General features: G+C 45.1%; 1 protein-coding gene across 2 annotated transcripts; it reads right to left on the minus strand.

The window, feature by feature from the left end:
* Positions 1–63: 63 nt before the first annotated feature.
* Positions 64–15395, minus strand: PSPH (phosphoserine phosphatase). 2 transcript variants are annotated; one of them, XM_082328238.1, is made up of 6 exons: positions 15274–15395; positions 9120–9278; positions 8291–8425; positions 6569–6714; positions 5617–5765; positions 64–4299 (listed from the first exon to the last, which is right to left on the minus strand). In XM_082328238.1, exons 2-6 carry the CDS (start codon positions 9257–9259, stop codon positions 4189–4191), a joined length of 681 nt encoding a protein of 226 aa, XP_082184364.1. In that variant the 5' UTR covers positions 9260–9278; positions 15274–15395; the 3' UTR covers positions 64–4188. The 2 variants fall into 2 exon arrangements, with proteins under 2 accessions (XP_082184364.1, XP_082184363.1); XM_082328237.1 differs by lacking the exon at positions 15274–15395 and having other exon boundaries at positions 9120–9819.
* Between the last annotated feature and the right edge of the window lie 3886 nt (positions 15396–19281).

The raw sequence follows: 19281 nt of genomic DNA on the forward strand, positions 1-19281 counted from the left end.
CTCATCTTGCAGTGTTTATTATGGAAAATTTGAATAATTGCATAGAATATTTCAGCTTAGTTAGCCAAGATCACTTCTCTGTGTCAGGGACAGCATTTCGCAGTATTCTGCTCTCCTTCTCCAAAATGAATTTACAATATCTCCATTGCATCCCATTTTGCTAAGCGTTCTAGAGGTCATAAGTGCTGTGGTGATAAATACAACATATTTTTCCTTTCAATTTTTCTCCACAAATTATGCTTAATTTTTCAGGTCTGATTTCTTCTTTTCGCCCCATGTGAAATACACTGCACTCTTGCCTTCGCTTGAATTTCGTCTTGAACAAAGTCAATATTTGATCTGATTCTTGTCTGTTTTCTTATTTTCCTCCTGTTGTCAACTGATTTGGGGATTTTACTGAGTAAAATTCGGTACTACATTAGCTTCAAGTTCCCAGCTTGGCTTACTCAGTGGGCCGAGTACATCATTTCAGCTGTTCCTTCTTGTAAATCAGTCACGAGCAGTACTATCATCTGGGGCTGTCATTTTTCCAGACTTCTGGGACTACTGTTTAGCTGCAAAAGATAAAAAAAGGATGACAATATCAGCTTCCAGTCCTTGTTACTTCTCCCAGTATCCTCCTGTATTTCTTGTTCCTAGAGAACTCTCCTTGTAACTTGCCCCTCACAACCAGCGGTCTCAGTCAGAGACAAAAGGCGAAAACCATCGTTGGAGTTAGAGGATTTTGTGGGTCCTGATGCAATCTGTGTTTCTTACCTTCGGCCCGGAGCACTAGGAATTAAATTCAGTCAGACGGAGCTCTTGTTGTTTAAGGACCCTGAAGTTTTGCATGACTAAGAAATCTAAGGAATAACTGCGCGTTCCGCGGGGCGACATCATAGGGCGCGCGTCTCTTCAGTCTTCACGCGCTCCCTGAGAGCTGGATTCCCGGTAGCGGTGGTGGTACGCATTGTGAATGTGCCTTCTGTCGTTCCGAGCTTCAAACCCGTGCGCTGGCTGTCATCAGAGAGAGATTAGTTCCTGTTATTTTAGTTACAGATAACTATGTAAACTCACCAAACGTAACACAGCAGATAATAAGTAATGCCAATCTCTTCTTGCTTCCCTTTGCCTCAGCCCTTTCTGAAGTTGGTTTTCCCCTGTTGTGAACACTGTTGTGATTTTCCCTCTTAATTTCATGGCCCAGTCTGCCTTCTTCCTTTGACTAGCAATACGTCAGCACTTCTCAGCAGAATTTGTAGAGTTCAGAACTGAAGTCACTTTCCAGTGGTTGGAAAGTGGGGAGCGATGCCTGGAAGGGTCTCTGGTAATTACCAATTCTTGTTCCGCTCTAATGAAGACACAACTCCAGTTTAGTTGTCCTGTAGTCTTCCTAGAAAAGACTGCAAACTGTTCTTTTAAGAAGTCCCCTCATGCAAATTGAATATCTAACTTAAAGCAATTCTGCCTCACTGAATAATCGCATTAAAATAAAAGGCTTTGTATGAAGTGGCGTCCGTCCCTGTGCTCTTAGGCAGGAGACCCACCCAAAGACCAGGTGTTACTTGCCTGACGTGCGCTACTCTCCAGACTTTGCTGTGATGGGATATGTTCAGGTAAATCGGCAGCTTGGCTGTAACATTGAAACTTCCCTCGCACTGCTTTATTCCTTCCTATTTTTTTCCAGTATTTTACAGACAAAAGAGCTTAGCCACTCGTTAAGCTAAGTAATCCTTCTGGTACCTCCTGGACTAGAGGTCAGGCTTGATATTTGCCCAGTGGAGGGGGGGAGTAGTTTTTTCAAACCCGTCAGACCTAAGGAGCTCTTGTGAAATCATTGGCGCGACGCCCTGTTTCCATAGCACTCGGACTGGCAGAGGGTACTGCTGTGAATGTTAACATCTCTGTGGCACAGAGGCTCCTGCGACCGTCTTCTGACTCTGGCGTTGGTGAAACGCCGTATACGTGAAGTGAAGCCTGCCGCAGTGTGTGGGATCAGGGCCCGCAGCTATAGCGGATGAGCTGGATGTTAGAGTTGGGGCTTTTTTTAGTGGCCTCTTAATTCAATAGAAAACTGCAGCAAATAAAAACACTTCTGCTTCATAACTGTAGCATTGCAGAGGAACACAGTGAATGAGAGCAGGAGTCTATACTTGTTCTGCTCATGCAGTCTTGACTGAACAAAAGCATGATTGTACATGAGCTGCCCTTGGAACTGGCTGAGATATTCCTCGGGAGGAATTCAAAAGAGATCATGTTTAATACTCCCAGAAGAGCTGCGGTGAGCAGCCTGCCAGCTGTTGTCTGTCTTGGCTTTTGTGCAGTTTTTTAAACTCTGTGTACAGATATTCGGTATAGCTGTTTATATGTCTGCCTTCCTCTAAAAAGCCGTCAGAAGTTTGTTTCTGGATTTGTTTTCTTTTAAACCTTCTACTTCTCTAGTATTTAGATGCTGTTGTAACTTCAGGCAGTTCCTGCCTCAAGATTATTTGTCAAAAACGTAGATGGCATCAGTGGGAGCTGCCATTCGTCACTCTCTGGGGCTTTGTTAATGCCTCTTTCCCCTGTATCCTCTCTGATGACGTCGCAGAATGGACAGAACCAGTATTTGTTCTAATTGTTGGTGATGCTTAAACAATTGGACAGGAGCGCTCTCGCTGCACCTCGATTTCATCGTATTAAATTAAGGAAATCTAGTGCAAGTTGTGAAAATCTGTGATTTTCTTGTGGAGACAGTGTGAGATTTTGGAAGGTGGCCACATCGCTTGTTTCTCTTCCTCTCTCTGAAATACGTGGTGGGATGGAGGAGAAGGAGCACACTCAGCCTCATCTTCAGTTTCCAGAAAAATACTGGGACTGTTTGTAAGCACCCAGAAGATAAGAGCCTGCAGAGATTTTTTTCCCAGGACACATCATGTCATATCTGCCCATCTTTCTCCTGTGATGGCATTACGTGGATGGAAGGAAGTGGAAGATGTGATGTATATTTTAACATTAATAAAGCTTTTCACGTGATCCGAGGTGAGATTCTTCTAAGTCAGGGAAATAGAAGTACCATGATGTGTCAGCAAAGCAGGCTAAAAGGACGTACTCGGAGGAGTTGTCAGGCACTTGCTGACAAAAAGGCAGCATTTATCCAGTGTGTTCTTTAGAAGGACCCTCTTGGATCAGACACTGCAGCCCCAAAAGACAACTCCTTAAGAAACAAGGATTCCCTTAGCTGAAGCTCAGAGAAGTACCTACTTAGAACAGGTTAGACCTAGTTCTAGCACAGTTCAAGGTGGTCGATCCACACTTGAGGCAGAGGAAGAGACTAGATAAGTTTCACAGTATTTTCTTAATCAGTAGACTTTTTTTTTTAAAGGTTGATGAATCAGCTTCCATCCAGTTATAGGTGATGGGGGGGATTGTTAAATAAATAAAATGGCTAAGTAAACAGTGTGACCATTTTACAAAATCCCCATTTTGGAGTTTAGTTTAAAGTATTTTAATGAGGTATGGGAACCACTGTATCACTCGCCTTAAAATATGCTTCTGGGACACTGATGAATATTGCATATATCGCAGCTTTGCATGCATCTCGTGTCTGTCAGACTACAGGTTGAGGAACAGTGATGCTGAGTAACAGATGACGTCTCGGGTTCTCCTGTAGCCGTATTTTAATGAAATCAGAGATACTTCGTAATGTTTCCTACCTATCTGTTCGCTGTTTAACCTACTTCTGAGATTATTTGGCATGGAAAGTACTTACCATACCGTTTACCTTTTAGACTATATTATTGTTATTTATTATTATTGATTAGACAAACTTCTTGTTTGTCGCCCCCTTCTTCTTTTGCCACCCAAAATAAGTAGAGGTATTAGCTTCAGTGATTCTGAAACAATAGATATGCAATTTTGACCAGGGGCCAATCCATTAAGGTGTTTTTAACTTATTGATAATTTCCTACCTTTGGTCTTCACTTGCGAGTGAATAATAACTGACTTCTTCCACCTTGGAAAAGATGTTTAACAAAATCTTACTATTTTCATTACAAAATCTTTGAGTAGAGTGGTGCCATTTGCAACACGAGGTTCAGGCCAGAGAGGAGGGTACCCAACACCCAGAATCATTAAAAAATCCAGAACACAACTTTGCAAACAAATATATGTTTAATTGCATTGTATAATGGATTTATAGTTGTTAAATATATTATTTTTCTGTATAACTTATCGTTCTTCCAGTTCCTTTAGCAGTTCGTCAAAGTGAGTAATGTACCATTTAGCTTTCTCCTTCACTTGCTTTCTGATTACGTTTCCTCCAAATCCAATGAAGCAGTCCTGGCAAAACAGAAAGAGTGGGCACGTACATTATTATTGCAGTCCCATGTAAGGACTGGAGCTTCTCAGCAACTAAGTTTGGTTTTAAGATTGGATTTTAAAATTATGGTATTCCTCCCTGCCTCTTCCCCTATTTTACTTTGCATGTTCATTTTTCAAATTTATTAACAGGAACTTCATTGACATTTAATTTTGCACCACTTTGGTTATTAGTTTTGTCCCAGTAGGGGAGTTGCGTCTCAGTGCCTCGTAACTTCAAGATTGTTCAGATCTGAGATTTTACTGAAAATCTGATGGAAATGTGATGCAACATAAGGCCCCGCTATTCAAGAATGAGTTAACGTTCGAACATGCATGCAGCATCTCACAATTATGCCGATACTGTTTATCTTAACTCTGTTTACCTCATTTGATAGATACCAAAAGTAAACATTAACTATGTCTTCAATCATTAACCAGGAACAATCATAATTTCTACATCTTGGAAAACCATCTGCAGTGAAAGTGCAGTGTTTAAAATTTCCACTGCTGCTTTTTTGCCTTTAGGTGGAAAGCATTAAGCAAATACTAAGCTGCTTTGGTCGTGCACATGTTCAACAGTAAGGGACCAGGTGTCACAGCTCACATCAGCAGTAGCTCTCGGAGTTTGCTCCTGTGCATTTCCGTGCACCGGGGTATCTGTCCCTCGGCATTGGCGAAGAAGGGGTATTGGGGTACTTTTATGTAGAGGAAGGCGCTAAAGGGGAGACAGAATTAAGATCTCTCCTCTGTGAAATGACCATTTCTATTAATTTTTTTATTATTTCACCCTGTCAGGGCTGGTATCTTCAGAGGTACCATCACTGTACAGTGAGATGAACCCTCTTGCTAGGCCAGTGTCGGGTCAATGTGCACCAGATCTGTGCCAGACCCTCGTGCTAAGCACCATTCATCAGCGTTCCGAACCAGGATCTTGGCAGGGTAAGACCTCTGCCCAGAAGCAAGCGCTTACTGTGGGGACATAGAGGGGAAAGGCAGAGGTGATGATAGCAGCTTGGTTTGGGACAGGCGGCTGGGCTGTTACACAGCGCTGCTGGAGCCAGCCAGCACCCTGCCTCAGAGGGTGACACCCTCGCTGAGCTTGTCCGAACTGAGAGAAGTCAACCATGGCGCGATGCAGGCTTTCTAGAGGAGAACTACCTACACAGATCTCTTTTAGGCTGTGGGACATGCTAAAGATCTTCCCTGAAGTCCTATAAAGAATTCAAACTGCACTTTTTTTTCCCCCAAAAGGATTTGCTCAAGAGGAATTTAGAATTCCAGTTCTTTAATACTTACAGCAGGGGGACAGGCTTCCATGTCTGTAGCTCCATCTCCAATCATAACTACTTTCTTGAAGTGGAACTGTTCCTTCAGCTGAGTAATAACCTTTCCTTTCCCCCCTGATTCAGCTGTTGGTTGTGTTTCATCAAATCCTGCGTATTCCCCTAGAACACAGTGGCAGGAGAAGTTAGACACACAGCATATTTTCTTGTAAATGAAGATAGATACATGCCTATGGTCTTCACTTCAGGAAACGGGTAATTACCTGCAGTCCTGTAAGCCTCGCAATATCAGCATCCCAAAAAAGTAGTTAGAAACTAAGCATAAAAACTAGGATTTGAGCCAAGTCTTCAGTGGGGATATTTTCAAAGAGCTGAAATGCTAAGACAAAAGTAGAAACCCTGTGTGGGGTAGTGTTACAGGCCCATTCCCAGTCCCTCTGGTCCAGTCATTCTGGTGTAAGCAGTTCAAAAGCAGCAGCTGGTATGATGTATAGACAGTGTATGAAACACCGAGTAAGAAACAACCTCACTAACTACAGTTCTGCTTGATTACACCAGCGTAAAGTCCAGAGCAGCTCTACTAAAGTACATCAGTCTCCATACATACCTCAGAGTCACTGAAAGTAAAGTTTGCCTCTGAAAGCAGGTAAGTGTAATAAACGCCTTGAACTTGAAGGAGCAAGAGAAAATGAAACTCTGCTGTCAGCAATTTTACCTTTGTTTTACCTCGCTTCACCTTTGGCACAGCTTGCAATTAAAAAGTAACTACAGCTCTGTTTCATATGTCTGGAAAATGACCTGAACTCATGTTTTTGGTAAGGTCTTGCCGTTTTCCTACTTGGAGCTAGCTGGATTGGTAACGAGGTCATGTAGGCTGGACAGTACCTGTAGCCCAATATCTGACAGTTTGAACCAAAAAAGCAGCATTAAGGAGCAGAGAAAAGAGACTTTTAAGGGAATCTCACCATTAAAGTAAAACTTCAGCCTGTTGGCAAAGACGTTTGCTGTTGGAATGTTCAGCTGCGAGGCCACGTGCTCCACGATGCTCTGAAACCCCCCAGAGACCAAGAAGACCTGGACGCCTCGTTGATGAAGCCTGCTCACCAGCTCCCTGAGAAGAAAGAGCAGTCGCCAAGCGTGAGCGCCTGGCAGCGTCTAGGGATAACAAGAAAGTTAAAATACATCTTCCCTAAACCAGGCTGCCCATACTTTGTGGTATTCCAGTTTAGCTGGGATGTGTGCTGCTTTCCAGCTCCATCGATCTCTGCCGCCCAAAGCTTTTCCTTCTTCCCTTGCAAGTGTGTGCGTACACCTTGCTTGAAAAGAGCTGAAGAAAACCATCGCATCCCGAGCAAACGGGTATTTAGTTGCTCAGAAACAAGCGCTCCCTAGAAATGTTTTCTTTACGCTTTCATACTGTTTGCATTAGTACCCTTGAACAAATGAGAGCAGACCCAGTTCAGATTTTTTTCTGAATTAAAACAACAGCAAGAAAATGAATCTATAATGCAGAAGAAAGTAGGGAATGTGGGGGAGATAAAGCCACTGCGCCAAAATGCAAAAGTGGGCTGAAAAGTGCAAACATTTTCTAACTCGGAGTTGGTTCCCCAGACATCGATGCTGTCTTTAGAAGAGGGCACCAGCTACAGAAAAGGAATCAAAAAAGAAGCTTTTGGACCCAGTTAATGTCAACGGGGCTTGACGGCAGTTAAAAGGTTTACGGGATTTGGCTCTAGAAGCAGGAGGATCAGCATGCAGCAACGCTGAGCAGTAGAAGCGGCAGCAGTAACAGCAGAAATGCTAAATACTAAGAAGCAAAGTGGAGGCTTAAAGCAGGCTACCCAGAAAAGGAGGAAGAAAGGGAAGGAATGAAAAGGAAAATCATGTGATTCTAAACAAGGAAACAATGTTCTCTTTGTAGTTACATCTAGCTATGCCTTCTACAGAAAAAGCTGAGCATGTGCTTCATTTCACGGAGAAAATACAAGCACAATATCGTCTGAAACTACTGTACGTGCTAAAAATATTTTAGACTTGGAGCTATGGCCAGATTTTGTAGTAAAGAAATTCTTTCCAGTTGTTTGAAACAATTTGAATAGGAAAAAAAAACCTTCCATTTAAATAATTAATGTTTATTCCAAACCCAAAGATGAATGAATACACACATATATATTTATTTCCCCTCAATGATTTTTTAATACTTTTTTAGGGACTTCAGTACAGAATGGGTGGCTCTGACCAATGGATCCCCTGTGCTGCGTCCAGGGGCGTGACTGCGCGCGGAAGTGTAAGAGAGAGGTAATCTAACTGCGGAACAGTCCAAGCCAGTGGTTCATACTGGGTATTAAATCTCCTCCCAGTTCCATCGCCCGTCAAAAAACAGATGTGATTGAACAGATTATTTTCAATGCCTGTTTAATTTGAGCATTTGAGCTTGCTGGCCAAAATGCCAGTTGACACCTAAGACTGTTTTCTTTTTGCATGGATGCCTAGCCACTTGACATGGACGCGGGCCGGTACAAGCTCCTGATACAAGCTTTGTACACAGACAACCTGGAGATGGAGCAGGAAGGCAATCTGAACCAGCGCTGTGGCCTTACAGCCTCACTAATGTCACAGAATTTTGTTGAGTTACACCATGTGCTTTTGGAAGACTTTTTCATTAGATCATTTGAAATTCATCTTACCTTATTCCTGGTGTTAGCTGAGGTGGGTTGTCAGATATTAATTTCTGCACTTGCTCATAGGAGGGACGTATGAGACCTAGTCGTGCTGTTAAAGCTGCTTTGAATGTCACCGTGCCACCCATAGCTCTGCGGGTCCTAAATTGTGATCCAAAGAAAACAAATCAGTGACACTTAACAAGCTGAGGTTTCTCCCGAGAACAGTTACTTGAAGAATGATGAGGAACAAGGCAAGAGTCCGTAGGTTCTAGGTTAAACCGTATCTGTATCGTAAAGGAGAAGATTGGTACACTGAAAAGATTGGTAGCAACCACTGGCAGAAAATCTCCACAGATCAGAGCTCTCGGGAGAACCAGTGAGGCAAAGGAAAACTGCTTCCTTCCCTCTGTGAGCGCATCTGAGCCACTGGGACCAGTGTTGCTACACTGCCGCTCGGGTGCCCTGCTCTGAACTTAACAGAACTTTTCCTGCAAGTGTCAATGGAGACAACATCAGCCGCAGAGGAGTGTTAAGAGAGTTGTCCCCTTTCCTCCGTCTCACAGTAAGGCTTGCTCGTGCTTAGCCATGTTGAATGATGAGGCTGGCCTTAGTCTATCAAAGAAATTTACTTCAGAGAATTTATGTCAGTATAGTTTTGTTGAGTGGCTTCACAATTCCAAAAGACGTTACTTCATTAATTCCACTTCTTATTCCTAAAATCCTTTTTAAACTCTAATAATCTCCTCTGACAGAGTTGCATTAATCCCTATTGTAAATTCATTGTCACAGATTAACCTTATCCATGCTGATTTTTTACTACTATTCCTATGAAGTAAACAGCAAATATACATACATCTCTGCGACGGCGTCTCCGACTCCACAGAACTTCGCAAGCTCATCAATGCCTTCTTCCCTGATGACTGTACTGTCCACATCAAAGCATACTGCATCGGCGTTGCGGAAGATTTCTTTCATCTCCAAAAGGGATGCCATCCTTTTAGGAACCTTCTTACTGTAAGGGGACAAGATAAAGTCTTTCTCTGAGTGACAGTACTGCACTCCGTCTTGAGCCATTGGCGCAACGGATCTGGTTCTCGCGAGTAGGGACGAGCACAGCCTGGTAGCCAGCTTTTATCGAAGAGGGTGAGCAGTGGTGGAGGTCTGGCTCGGTTGCTGATTTGCTCTCTCCTGTTGCTGCCTACTGATGTTCAATTTACGTTACAGGTGGGCTGTGGAGCTCTGGTCAGCTGCTGATTTGCTCTCTGCAGGCTCGGCCCATTGATGTTCACAGGGGGTTCAAGGTTGTAATACTTGGCATTTGCTGAACCATCAGACTGCCAACTGCTGTGTGGGACTTGCAGTTCCCTGTCTCATCTTGTCCTCACCGCTCAAATGGATCTTGATTTCTCATCAGACCCAGTCTAGTGTGTCAAATCAGTCGCTCCAGCAGACAGTAAAAGATACCCAGCCCTTGAGGATTCGTTTGACCGCAGCAGACATAACCATCTTAAACCTATCAGTGAGCGGTTGTCCCAAAATCGTGAAGGTTTAGATCCTTTCCTATGTCCTGATTAATATAAACTCGATATTCTCATCATCTATGAATGCATAGAAGATTTGGCCATTAGCATTAGGAACTTCACTCAATGCCTTAAGATATCACATCGTGACACAACTTTTTCCATTACAGTGCCTGACAAAAGTTTATTTTCTTCCTTTTTATATCTGTCCACTTAAAAGTGCTGTTGTGCACGACTTCTGCAGATCAGAAGCACAAGGTGTTAATCAGGTATTTTCTTACTCTACCCTGCTCACCTTGTGCTTCACCCTTTCAGAAGGGAATTCAGCGTGGACCTCACTATTCACCAATCCGTACGTTTAGACACAAATACAGCTTTCTATCTATCTCACTTCCCAGATTTTTGTAAAAGCTTTTGTTTGGTTGTCTCTTCTAATCTCCTAGACTTCTCTTAGGACGCGTCTTGTGTAATTGGTCTGGGTAGCAGGTTCTCTCCTTTTCTGGGATAGGGGAAAAAATATCAAACAGCATGTTCTATACCTTTGTCATGTTCTATACCTTTGTCGTGTTCTATACCTTCATCATGGTCTATACCTTCGTCATGTTCTATACCTTCGTCATGTTCTATACCTTCGTCTTTTGTTTTCCTCTCACTAAGCTAATTTATTTTTCTCCTATATATCATGTAAATTTTGATGGTGAGAGGTCTTACACAAGTTCCCACAAAACACTGATTTTTTGCCCTTTTTGGACAAACTTTGCATCCCCAGATACAAAGGCATCCAGTGAAGGTGGAGAAGATGACCACTATGTACCTTGCTGTGGAAAAGGGCAGGAGTCATCCAGGGATCACACAGGGTAAGCCCCAGCGCTGTTTCCCGAGGTGACTGCTGTGTGCTCACTGAGAGACCACAGCTAAATAGTTAATGGTCAAAGCAGGGACAGGAACCTTTGGGTTTATTCCCATGACTGGTAACCATATGGTGAATACTGGGATACAAAAGGCTTTACGAAAAATTACCATAATCACTGGAAAAACGTATAGAACACAAACACTCATCTTTTCTCTGTTCGTGTGTATAGAATAAAAGGGAATACTCCAGTCCTTCCTTGAAAGGTAAAAGTCTGTGTAAATGAAGCCACCAAACCTAAGGGGTGAAACATGTTGTGAACAGCTGAGAACCATATTGGTAAGAGAGAATCTCTCTTTAGCAGGGAGATACGAAATAGCAAGAGACAGACAGAGCAAGTCACATTAAAGGCAAAGCTACCCAAAGGCAGCCATGAAACAGGACTGTTTGGCAGGGCCGCTCCAGCTATTCTTGAGTTTTTTGGTGTGAACACGCGGCTGTGGTAACCAAAGGGGGTCCGTGGCTTTTGCGCAAGGCCGGGAAGGTGACCGGCAGCTTCCTCAGTGCTCATCTGCGTCGCAGGTGGGAGCGAAATGGGAGAGCGGGTATCCCCCTGCCCGTGCGTCCCTCCCGTGCGCGCGGTTCAGGTGTGGGAAGGTAGGACGGAGCCTGGGCTCAGCCCCCGCAGGGTGCCAGAAAGCAAAGGCGAGGGGTACGCCGTGAAGAGGAGCTAGTCCAGACCAGGGCTTCTACAAACTCCACCTCTGGGAAGGGCAGAAACAAGGCCTGAACCATAGTTTGAGAGGTCTCTGCTCTCGGTGCATCAGAGCTGTTCCGTGCACGGACATATTGTAAAACTCTGGTCTAGCCTTAGAAGCATCACTAAAAAATTATTGGCTGCAGACAGCACGTCTTTTTTTATATTTTTCTATAAAGACTGCACCGTACATATAAAAAATACAGTCGTACGCCATCAGCACGGCACATAAGAAAAACCTCTCTCAAGTGGCTACAGGTATAAAAACTTCCCTCTGACAGAGGCTGGTTCTGAGCTGAGACTTGGCAGTGGGTGGACAGGAGACACGTGAATGCCAGGTTTACTTTGCGTTAGCCTTGACTTGACATTGGCTCCGCGGCACTGTGTATTTTCAGTGGAAGATTTTGATTTTCTGAGCAGGAGGGCTCTGATGTTAGGGCAGGCCTTGACAGCCATTCGCTAGATACATTTGTGCAGTGGAATTAAAAAAAAAAACATCCACTAACATTTTTTTTAAGCGGCAGGGTGTTCATTTTTTCCATCCTACTGGAAATTATAAAGTCCACCAAAATTTCAGCCATGGGTTTGGTGCCAATTTTAAAGATTTGCTTTACTGGACAAACTTGTTGCATCACTGTGGCGTGACATTTGCGTCACGGTGTTCCAACACTGATTCCTTGTTATGCAAAGCCATCACGTTGCCTCGTGGTAACCTGGGGCTGCACTGCAACATTACCACATTATGACGCAACGTCACTGTGTGGGGACACCGCACTGTGATGTGATTTCTTGGCGAGAACCTGAAATACATTTCTGGATCCGTGTCTTCAAAATTTTAATCTCTCTGAGAAAAATTTTATCGCTAGAAACGCACGTTAGGAGCAGGAAGGAAGAGACATTAACTTTTCCTTCTCTCTGGTATCCTCATTTCCCCTCTGGATGCTCCTTACAATGACGAGACCACCGCTGTGGTGGACTTTGCACTTTGGTGGACAAATAGACGAGTTAGAGGAAGAATTACGGATACCAGCTGTGGAGCCATGGTTGGAATTAACCCTGCCCTCTCTTGTTCCATGCAATAACTCTTTCCAGAGGGTTTCAAGCTGTGGTTTATAGTGCCTAGAAATGACAAGCTGGATGGAAGGGAAGAATTGTGTTTTGAAATGCAGAAACCATCAGTAGTTCCTGACCTCCCTTGTCCTGTGACCTGCTAAAATCTTTCCACTTTCTGCCGTAGCTGGGCACTGAGTCCTGGGGAACACAGACCTGGTTGTGGCTAACGTATCATCACACACGTTGGAGGACTTGTGAGGAACTGTGAAGTAGGGAAGCTCATACAGGAGCAGAGAGGAGGACCTATGAAGGAAGCTTCAGCTATTGCAGGGAAAATTTTGCTGGTGGGAAAAGCAAATTTTAGGAGTTAAGGGTGATTCACGTGGAGTGAAATAAGGTTCTTCTGCCCTTGTTGACAGAGCTCCAGGGGTCACCGTCAGCTCCAGAGGCTGGCAAACGCCATTCCAAATGGTAACATGCCAATCTCGGTAACTTGTGACATTTTTTTCCCAGCCCTAGATGTAGATGAGAGCATAAGGCAAGGGCTATTAGTGGTTGAGTAATGGGCAACAGGAGTGGGGCAAAATACAAGCAGGAGAGGTTCTGCTCCTTCCCTTGTTTTCCAGATTGTCACTGGGCCGTCCTGGCACATTGTCCACCAGGAAGCTGCCTGGGCTTCACCTCCGGGTGAGTGCGCATAGGAAAGGACAGACACCGTAGCTTGTCCACAGGCAGGTGTCACTTGGAAACGTGAGCAAAAAGAATTGAAGCTGTGTAAAACCTTTCTATGGACAAATCTCTACCAGCTGTAGCAAGGGAGCAGCAGTGTTTTATTCCAGAGTGGTATAGGCCTCTAGAGTTGGCAGAGATTAATTACTCTGAAACACAGGGCATCTGATTGCTTAAATGCATCCATGTTTGAATGAGATGGTAAGAAAAAAGAAATTCACACAAATAATGAGTTCTGGCTCCATATGAAAGATGTGTAGAAAATCTCTGATCTTTCTGCCATTGAATTTCAGATAGGTAATCTACTCCTATCCTATTATTTGCATGCTGGAAAAGCATCCAAGCAGCAAACATTTCAACAGGTCTGATAATAAAATATTGTGGGGAAAAGCTGAAAAGAAGAAAATGGGGAAGAGAGGAAACAATGGGCAAAGAAGGGACTAGAGAAGACATAAGAAAAAAGTGACCGAGGGAGAGAGGTAGGGTGAAACTTGAGAGAACGATGGAGAAAAAGGAAATCACAAGGGAAAAGTGGAATTCCCGTGAGATCTCCTTGCCTCCAGACTATGAAGTACTTCACGAGGCCGTTGGGAAAGAAACCTGGCGTTTCCGCAAGAAATAGTTCTGTTTTGTAACGGAGAGGGTGGAGTCACAGAAGCGAGCACAGGAATTATGTAAGACCACGTGCCAAAGGAAAACAACTGAAATCTTTTCTGTTTGCTGACCCTTCAAAGAAGGACGCTCGCCACACTGTGAAAAACTGAAACATCCGCAGTGTCTGCTACATGTAATGCAAAAGGCACAAGAAGGTGGTACGCAGAACTCTGGGCGTTCTGGGGCTGCTGTATTTTGATGAGATCTCGACGAGATCTCAAAGTCCTCACTGTGACTAGACTTCGCTTGTTATCGGATTTCAGCTTTCCGAAGTGCTGCTACGCTGCTACTTTGCATTATGTTCACATTTATTGCTGTGAAAAAATGAAGATTAAGTGAATCTTAATGAAATATTACTTAAAATATCTTTTTAAACAGATCACTCCGGAATATTCTAGTTTGCAGTTTCTGGTGTTTCTGATTCTGATTCACTTTCCCGTTTCACAAGGTGAGAGCGAGCACTTCCCTGCGATACACCGAGATAGGTTCCCGCAGCAGAATAACGGTGCATTGAACCTGCAGTGAGATTAACAGAAATGCAGCCACACTAAACTGTCTCTGTTGCATTGAAGGGAAACTTCTGCTTAGAGTAAGGGATTTGGAGAAAATAGTTGTTGAAACTTTTCTCAGGACCTGTTCCCACTACAGGAGTGGTCCTGCTTGTAAGAGTGTTCACAGGAGTGTTTCCGTGGTATTAGTTTAAACAAACCACTTAATCCTCATCGTTTCTCATCCTATGTCTGTAAAATGGGAATAATATAGCGATGCAGCTTTTCTATGCTGAGGTTTCATTCTCAGAATTAGCAATGTGTTTTGAAAGCTTTAGAGGAAAGGGGATACATTTAAGCAGATGAGTTATAGTTAAGCAAATTGTGACTGCTGTTTGTTTCCCTGCAAGTACTACTCTAAAAGTTCAACCCATCCATCCATACTTGAGAGTTCCTGTGGCTTTCAGTGGGAGAATAGAAAGGTTCAGTCCTTACCCTCACTAAGCACTAAGCACTTCCTGGGTTTCTGTTCAGTTTTTGAAGGCAGTAATACAAACCGGTATGCAAGTCAAGAGATGACTTGTTTGCAGCTATACACTAATACCTGAACAGCAGTGCCTAGCAGTGAATTTATTTAAGCACCCCTTAAAAAGTCGTTGAAGAGGGGCAGAAGGAACCTGACGGGTGTTGACATACACCTCCCAGCTCTCCAATCCCCTCTTGCCTGCCCTGACAAAATGATGATGCTTCCCCCCTGCATGATTGCATCATTCATTCACGCTGCTGTTATAAAACAGGCACCACACTGCTGCTGCATCTTGCAGGGCAGCACAGTCACAGCCCCAGCGGAAGATACTCTTCATTTTCTATGCTAGAAAAATACGGTGTTATGGATCTGATACGCCAAACGCCAACCCCTTCCAAACTGAGAGAAAAAAACGTTCCCAGTGACTTACAGTATTGTACTGGCCGTGGCTGTTGCTGCTGCTGCAAACCTCTTGTCTGGGCAAGAAAAGAAGGGATCAGCTGAGACCTTCAGTCACATAAATACAACGGCACGGGCTGATCTGGAAGAAAGCCGCATTTTGTAAATCACTCTTTTATAATCTGCTGAGTAAGCCAGCCTGGATGTTTTTTTTAAATGGTTGCACACATGTAACCAGAGAAGTCCAGCTGTTCGCTGACAGGCGTAGGGGAGAGAGGTGTAACCTTGCCTACGCCGGGGGAGGAGCCGCTCGGGCCCAGTTTGGGGCGCTCCCAGCTCGGGTAGGCACGGCTTGGCAGGGAGCAGCCGCCGCACACGATGATGGGGAGCTTGCTGGCCCGTCAGCCAGGCACGGAGAGCAAGACGGGTCTGAGCAAACTCACCTTGCTCCACGCAGAGCGCCCGCGCGGGAGGGCGAGGGACGAGGGACGAGGAGGGGCTCTGACAAGCAGCAGTCACGAGTTTCTCGCTTGGCGTGAAATCAGAGGCGAGGCAGGGACGCTGTTTTCTTTCACTGTGGATGAGATGAAAGGTTTTGCGAGTTAAGACTGCAATATTGTATTTTGGCTTAAGCTGTTACTCGGAACATCAGACTGCACGATGTAACACCCCCAAAAAATCAAATCAAAATTCATCAAAAGCTTTGAAGGCAAAATTAAAACTTCTGCTCATGAGAAGGCTCTGTTTTGTTTCCCCAAATGCAATGTTGTCAAAAGCAACGGAAGGATTGCAAAACCTGTCTGTGCTCGTGCTTTGGCATCCCACGGAAGAGCTTCCCTGTGGAGGCTGGTTAGGAAACGGGGGGCTGCCAGCCCAGACCGATGAAGCTGCCTGCTTGGTTCAAGGTCAAGAAAGCCGGGTTTAGCTGATTTAGCTTCTTCCATTCGCTTGTGATAGGAGTCTTATGACTGCTGCCTGTCTTGAAAGACCGTTTCCGCACCACTGGCTGCACCAGTCACATTCTGTGCATGATCTCTTTTGCCATTCTGGCAGTATTACCCCTCAAAATGACATACCTTAATTAAAATCAACAGCCTCGCCTGCCTCTCCTCCCGTCTCTTCCTCAGTACATGACCATTTGTCAACGGGAGCATCTATCAGTAACTTCTTGTGTCGGGAGAAGCTGGTACCAAGCCCCTTTGCTGCAAAACCGGTGACATGGTTCACTGTTCCGCCTGGTCCTGTTTGCTAGCTTTATCATGACAGGACAGTATGTTTTTAAAACAGATTTAGAAAGAATTTCTGTGAATAAGATTAAATGAAAACAGAGCTTGATAAAGATGAAAGAAAACTGCTTTTACTGGGAATCTCAGAGGTTTTTTTGCTAGAACAAGCAGTGCATGATTTGACTAAGAGAATTGCTGCTGAATATTTCATGAAGGATATTCCCTTTATTTGGCTTAGTTTAACAGACACGTTGGTTGTAATTCAGTTAAACATTTTGATTCTAATCTGGTGTAATTTGTTGTAAATCCATTGATTTCAAAGGACGATTTAGGCCTAGTAAGCATCTGCCCGGTATTTCTACCATGCATTAAAAACAAATATGCAGAACAGTTTGGCAACTACAGGTAAGACTGAAAAATGTAGAAAAGCTTGTCCTGATGTCTGAAAAATGCTGCAAAATGGGGATTTAATGTGGGAATTTAATGTGATTTAATGTGAAAATACTAATGAGAAATGCTACTACAGCATAAAATAACTATCCGCAGACACGTGATCCAGGAAAGAAACACGGAGAGTTCTGCCTGGGAGCTTGAAGAGGACGTTGAGGAGCGAAAAGCGCAGCTCACGTGGATGTGTGACTGTCGACACAAGCACAGCAGGTAACTCCTGTACGTGACTACGAAACCTCTCCGTTTGTACGAAAAGCGGAAACCACCTACACGAAGGACTAGAGTATCTTTGAAAATGGCTTTCCTTTTTTTTTTTTCCAAAAAAAATCCATCTAAAATTCAAACTGATTTTTTCCCAGAACAACTGCTTTATTTTCTCCCGGCAATAATTCCCCTCACAAAGCTGAACCTGCCTGGGGAACGGCCATGCCGCTGTCAGCAGCCAGCCCCGCACGTCGCAGGTGTCTGGGACGGATAATTCCTGCCTTTCCGCGGGACATCACCCACGAGGGTCACAGAACAAGGAAAACACCGAATACAACCTGCCCGCGTACGGGATGGACAAGGCTGCCCTCTGCTGAGAGCAGCCCCGGGAGAGGATCAAGGCTAAAATATTACAAACCAGAGAAGCAAAGAACAACAAAATCTTTGTGTGTGACCTGTTGGCTACAGAATCCGGGGCAGAGCTGGGGATTCAGGTGTTTTAACTGGGCATTGCATCTAGGCACCTCAGGTACAGCGCTGCGGCCTCTCGGGGCTGGGATGGCGTGGTTTGGTTTGGTTTGTTACGGTTTCAGCAGGCCGGTAGCATCCCAACAAAAGTGAAGACTAAACGTTAACAGAGTTCCAGAGCCAGTTCTGAAATGCCAAGTGTAATTTCCTGCATTTTGCAATGTTTAATGTTTATTTCTAATGATTACAGTAACAGAACAGAAAGCCCAGCCACTATACTGAAAAGTCACCGTTGTTAAAATATTTTACCACTCAGCTAAACAAAAGGGCTCCAAACTCGTGTTGTACTATGCTCAAACACCAGCTCCATCTAAAACCTTTAAAAACCAGAAACCCAAGCATATGAGCAGCTGCCCCCTCCAGAGCTGCCAAGGCAGACTGACGGGCCATGCACGGCCTCCTGCACGGCGTGGCGTTCTGCCCGGAAACCCGAGATCCTCGCCCAGAGCAGCAGAGCAGATTCCCAGCAGGTGCCACAGCCTCCTGCCAAAACCGGCGAGGCTGCCGAGGCTGCCCTGACACTTGACACTCACCGACTCTTTCAGTCAAGCTCCCCCAAAACATTTGTGCAACAACATTGTACCCAACAGCAGCCTTAGACTCCACGCCTGGAAGCGGCGTGACAGCGTGAACAGCCCGTTGCATTGCTGCTCAGCGCCACCACGGCGGGGTGCCAAAGCCGGGCACCCAGGGCTGCATCCGGGGCTCCCTGCTGCAAAGAGCGGGACGGAGTGGGGGAGATTAACCCTGTGCCATCCTCACGCCTGCTGAATGAGTGTTGGGGGAGGCTGTCTTCTCTGTACCAAATACTGACGAAATCCTGGCCTCGGGGCCAGTTGTCCCTGTTCGCTGGGGGTTAGTGCCCTCCGGAGCAGATGGGCTGCAGGAGCACCAAACCCACCCGGCCTGGGTCCCCCTGACACGCCTCCGCAGCCACAGCCATGATTATTCTGGGGGCGGCACCTTCCCTGAAAGAAGAGGTTGTGCCATGCCTGATAGTTGCTCGGAGGTAGCAGATGGGGGTTTGGGGGTACAAGCCCGGATGGGGCCATGTGGGAGCCAAACTCAGTGCAATCTGTGCCCGCAGAGTGTAAGGAGCTCTGGCAGGAGCTCTCTTCTCAAGCTCCTCTCAAGGGAAACTGTCGATTGTCCTCCATTCGGGAGCCCGAAGCCGGTAAGATACGAACATTGTGCAGCCTCAGGGCCTGGGCCCCGACAGGCCACGTAGGCCCAACACTTCCAGCACCCATCAAAGTTGCCTTAACAGTATTTCTGGTTTTGTTCCACAGGCCCCACGGGAAACCTCTGCGTGGCTCAGGGGAGTTCATCCCGTGCTTAGGAAGCCCTGGGAAGGGCTCAGGCTCAGGAAAGGCCTGGGTGTGCGGGGCTGCGCTGCGGTGGCTGTGCAGGCCCCGGCGGCCCACGCAGCAGCTTCTGTATTAAGACGAGTTTTGATTAACCTCAACTCTGAATTTTTACCGAGAACTATTTTGATTATTAATCCGGTCCGCTTAACTATTAATTCCATCGATCTAATGTTAAATCACCGGTTTAATTATTTATTCTCACGGTTCTGCGAACCTGCCGGGAGGGGGGTGCCTGTCACATGAGTGGGTGGGATTAACGACCGA

This window comes from Platalea leucorodia (assembly GCF_965183815.1).
Source record: "Platalea leucorodia genome assembly, chromosome: 16".
Taxonomy (NCBI): Eukaryota; Metazoa; Chordata; class Aves; order Pelecaniformes; family Threskiornithidae; genus Platalea; species Platalea leucorodia.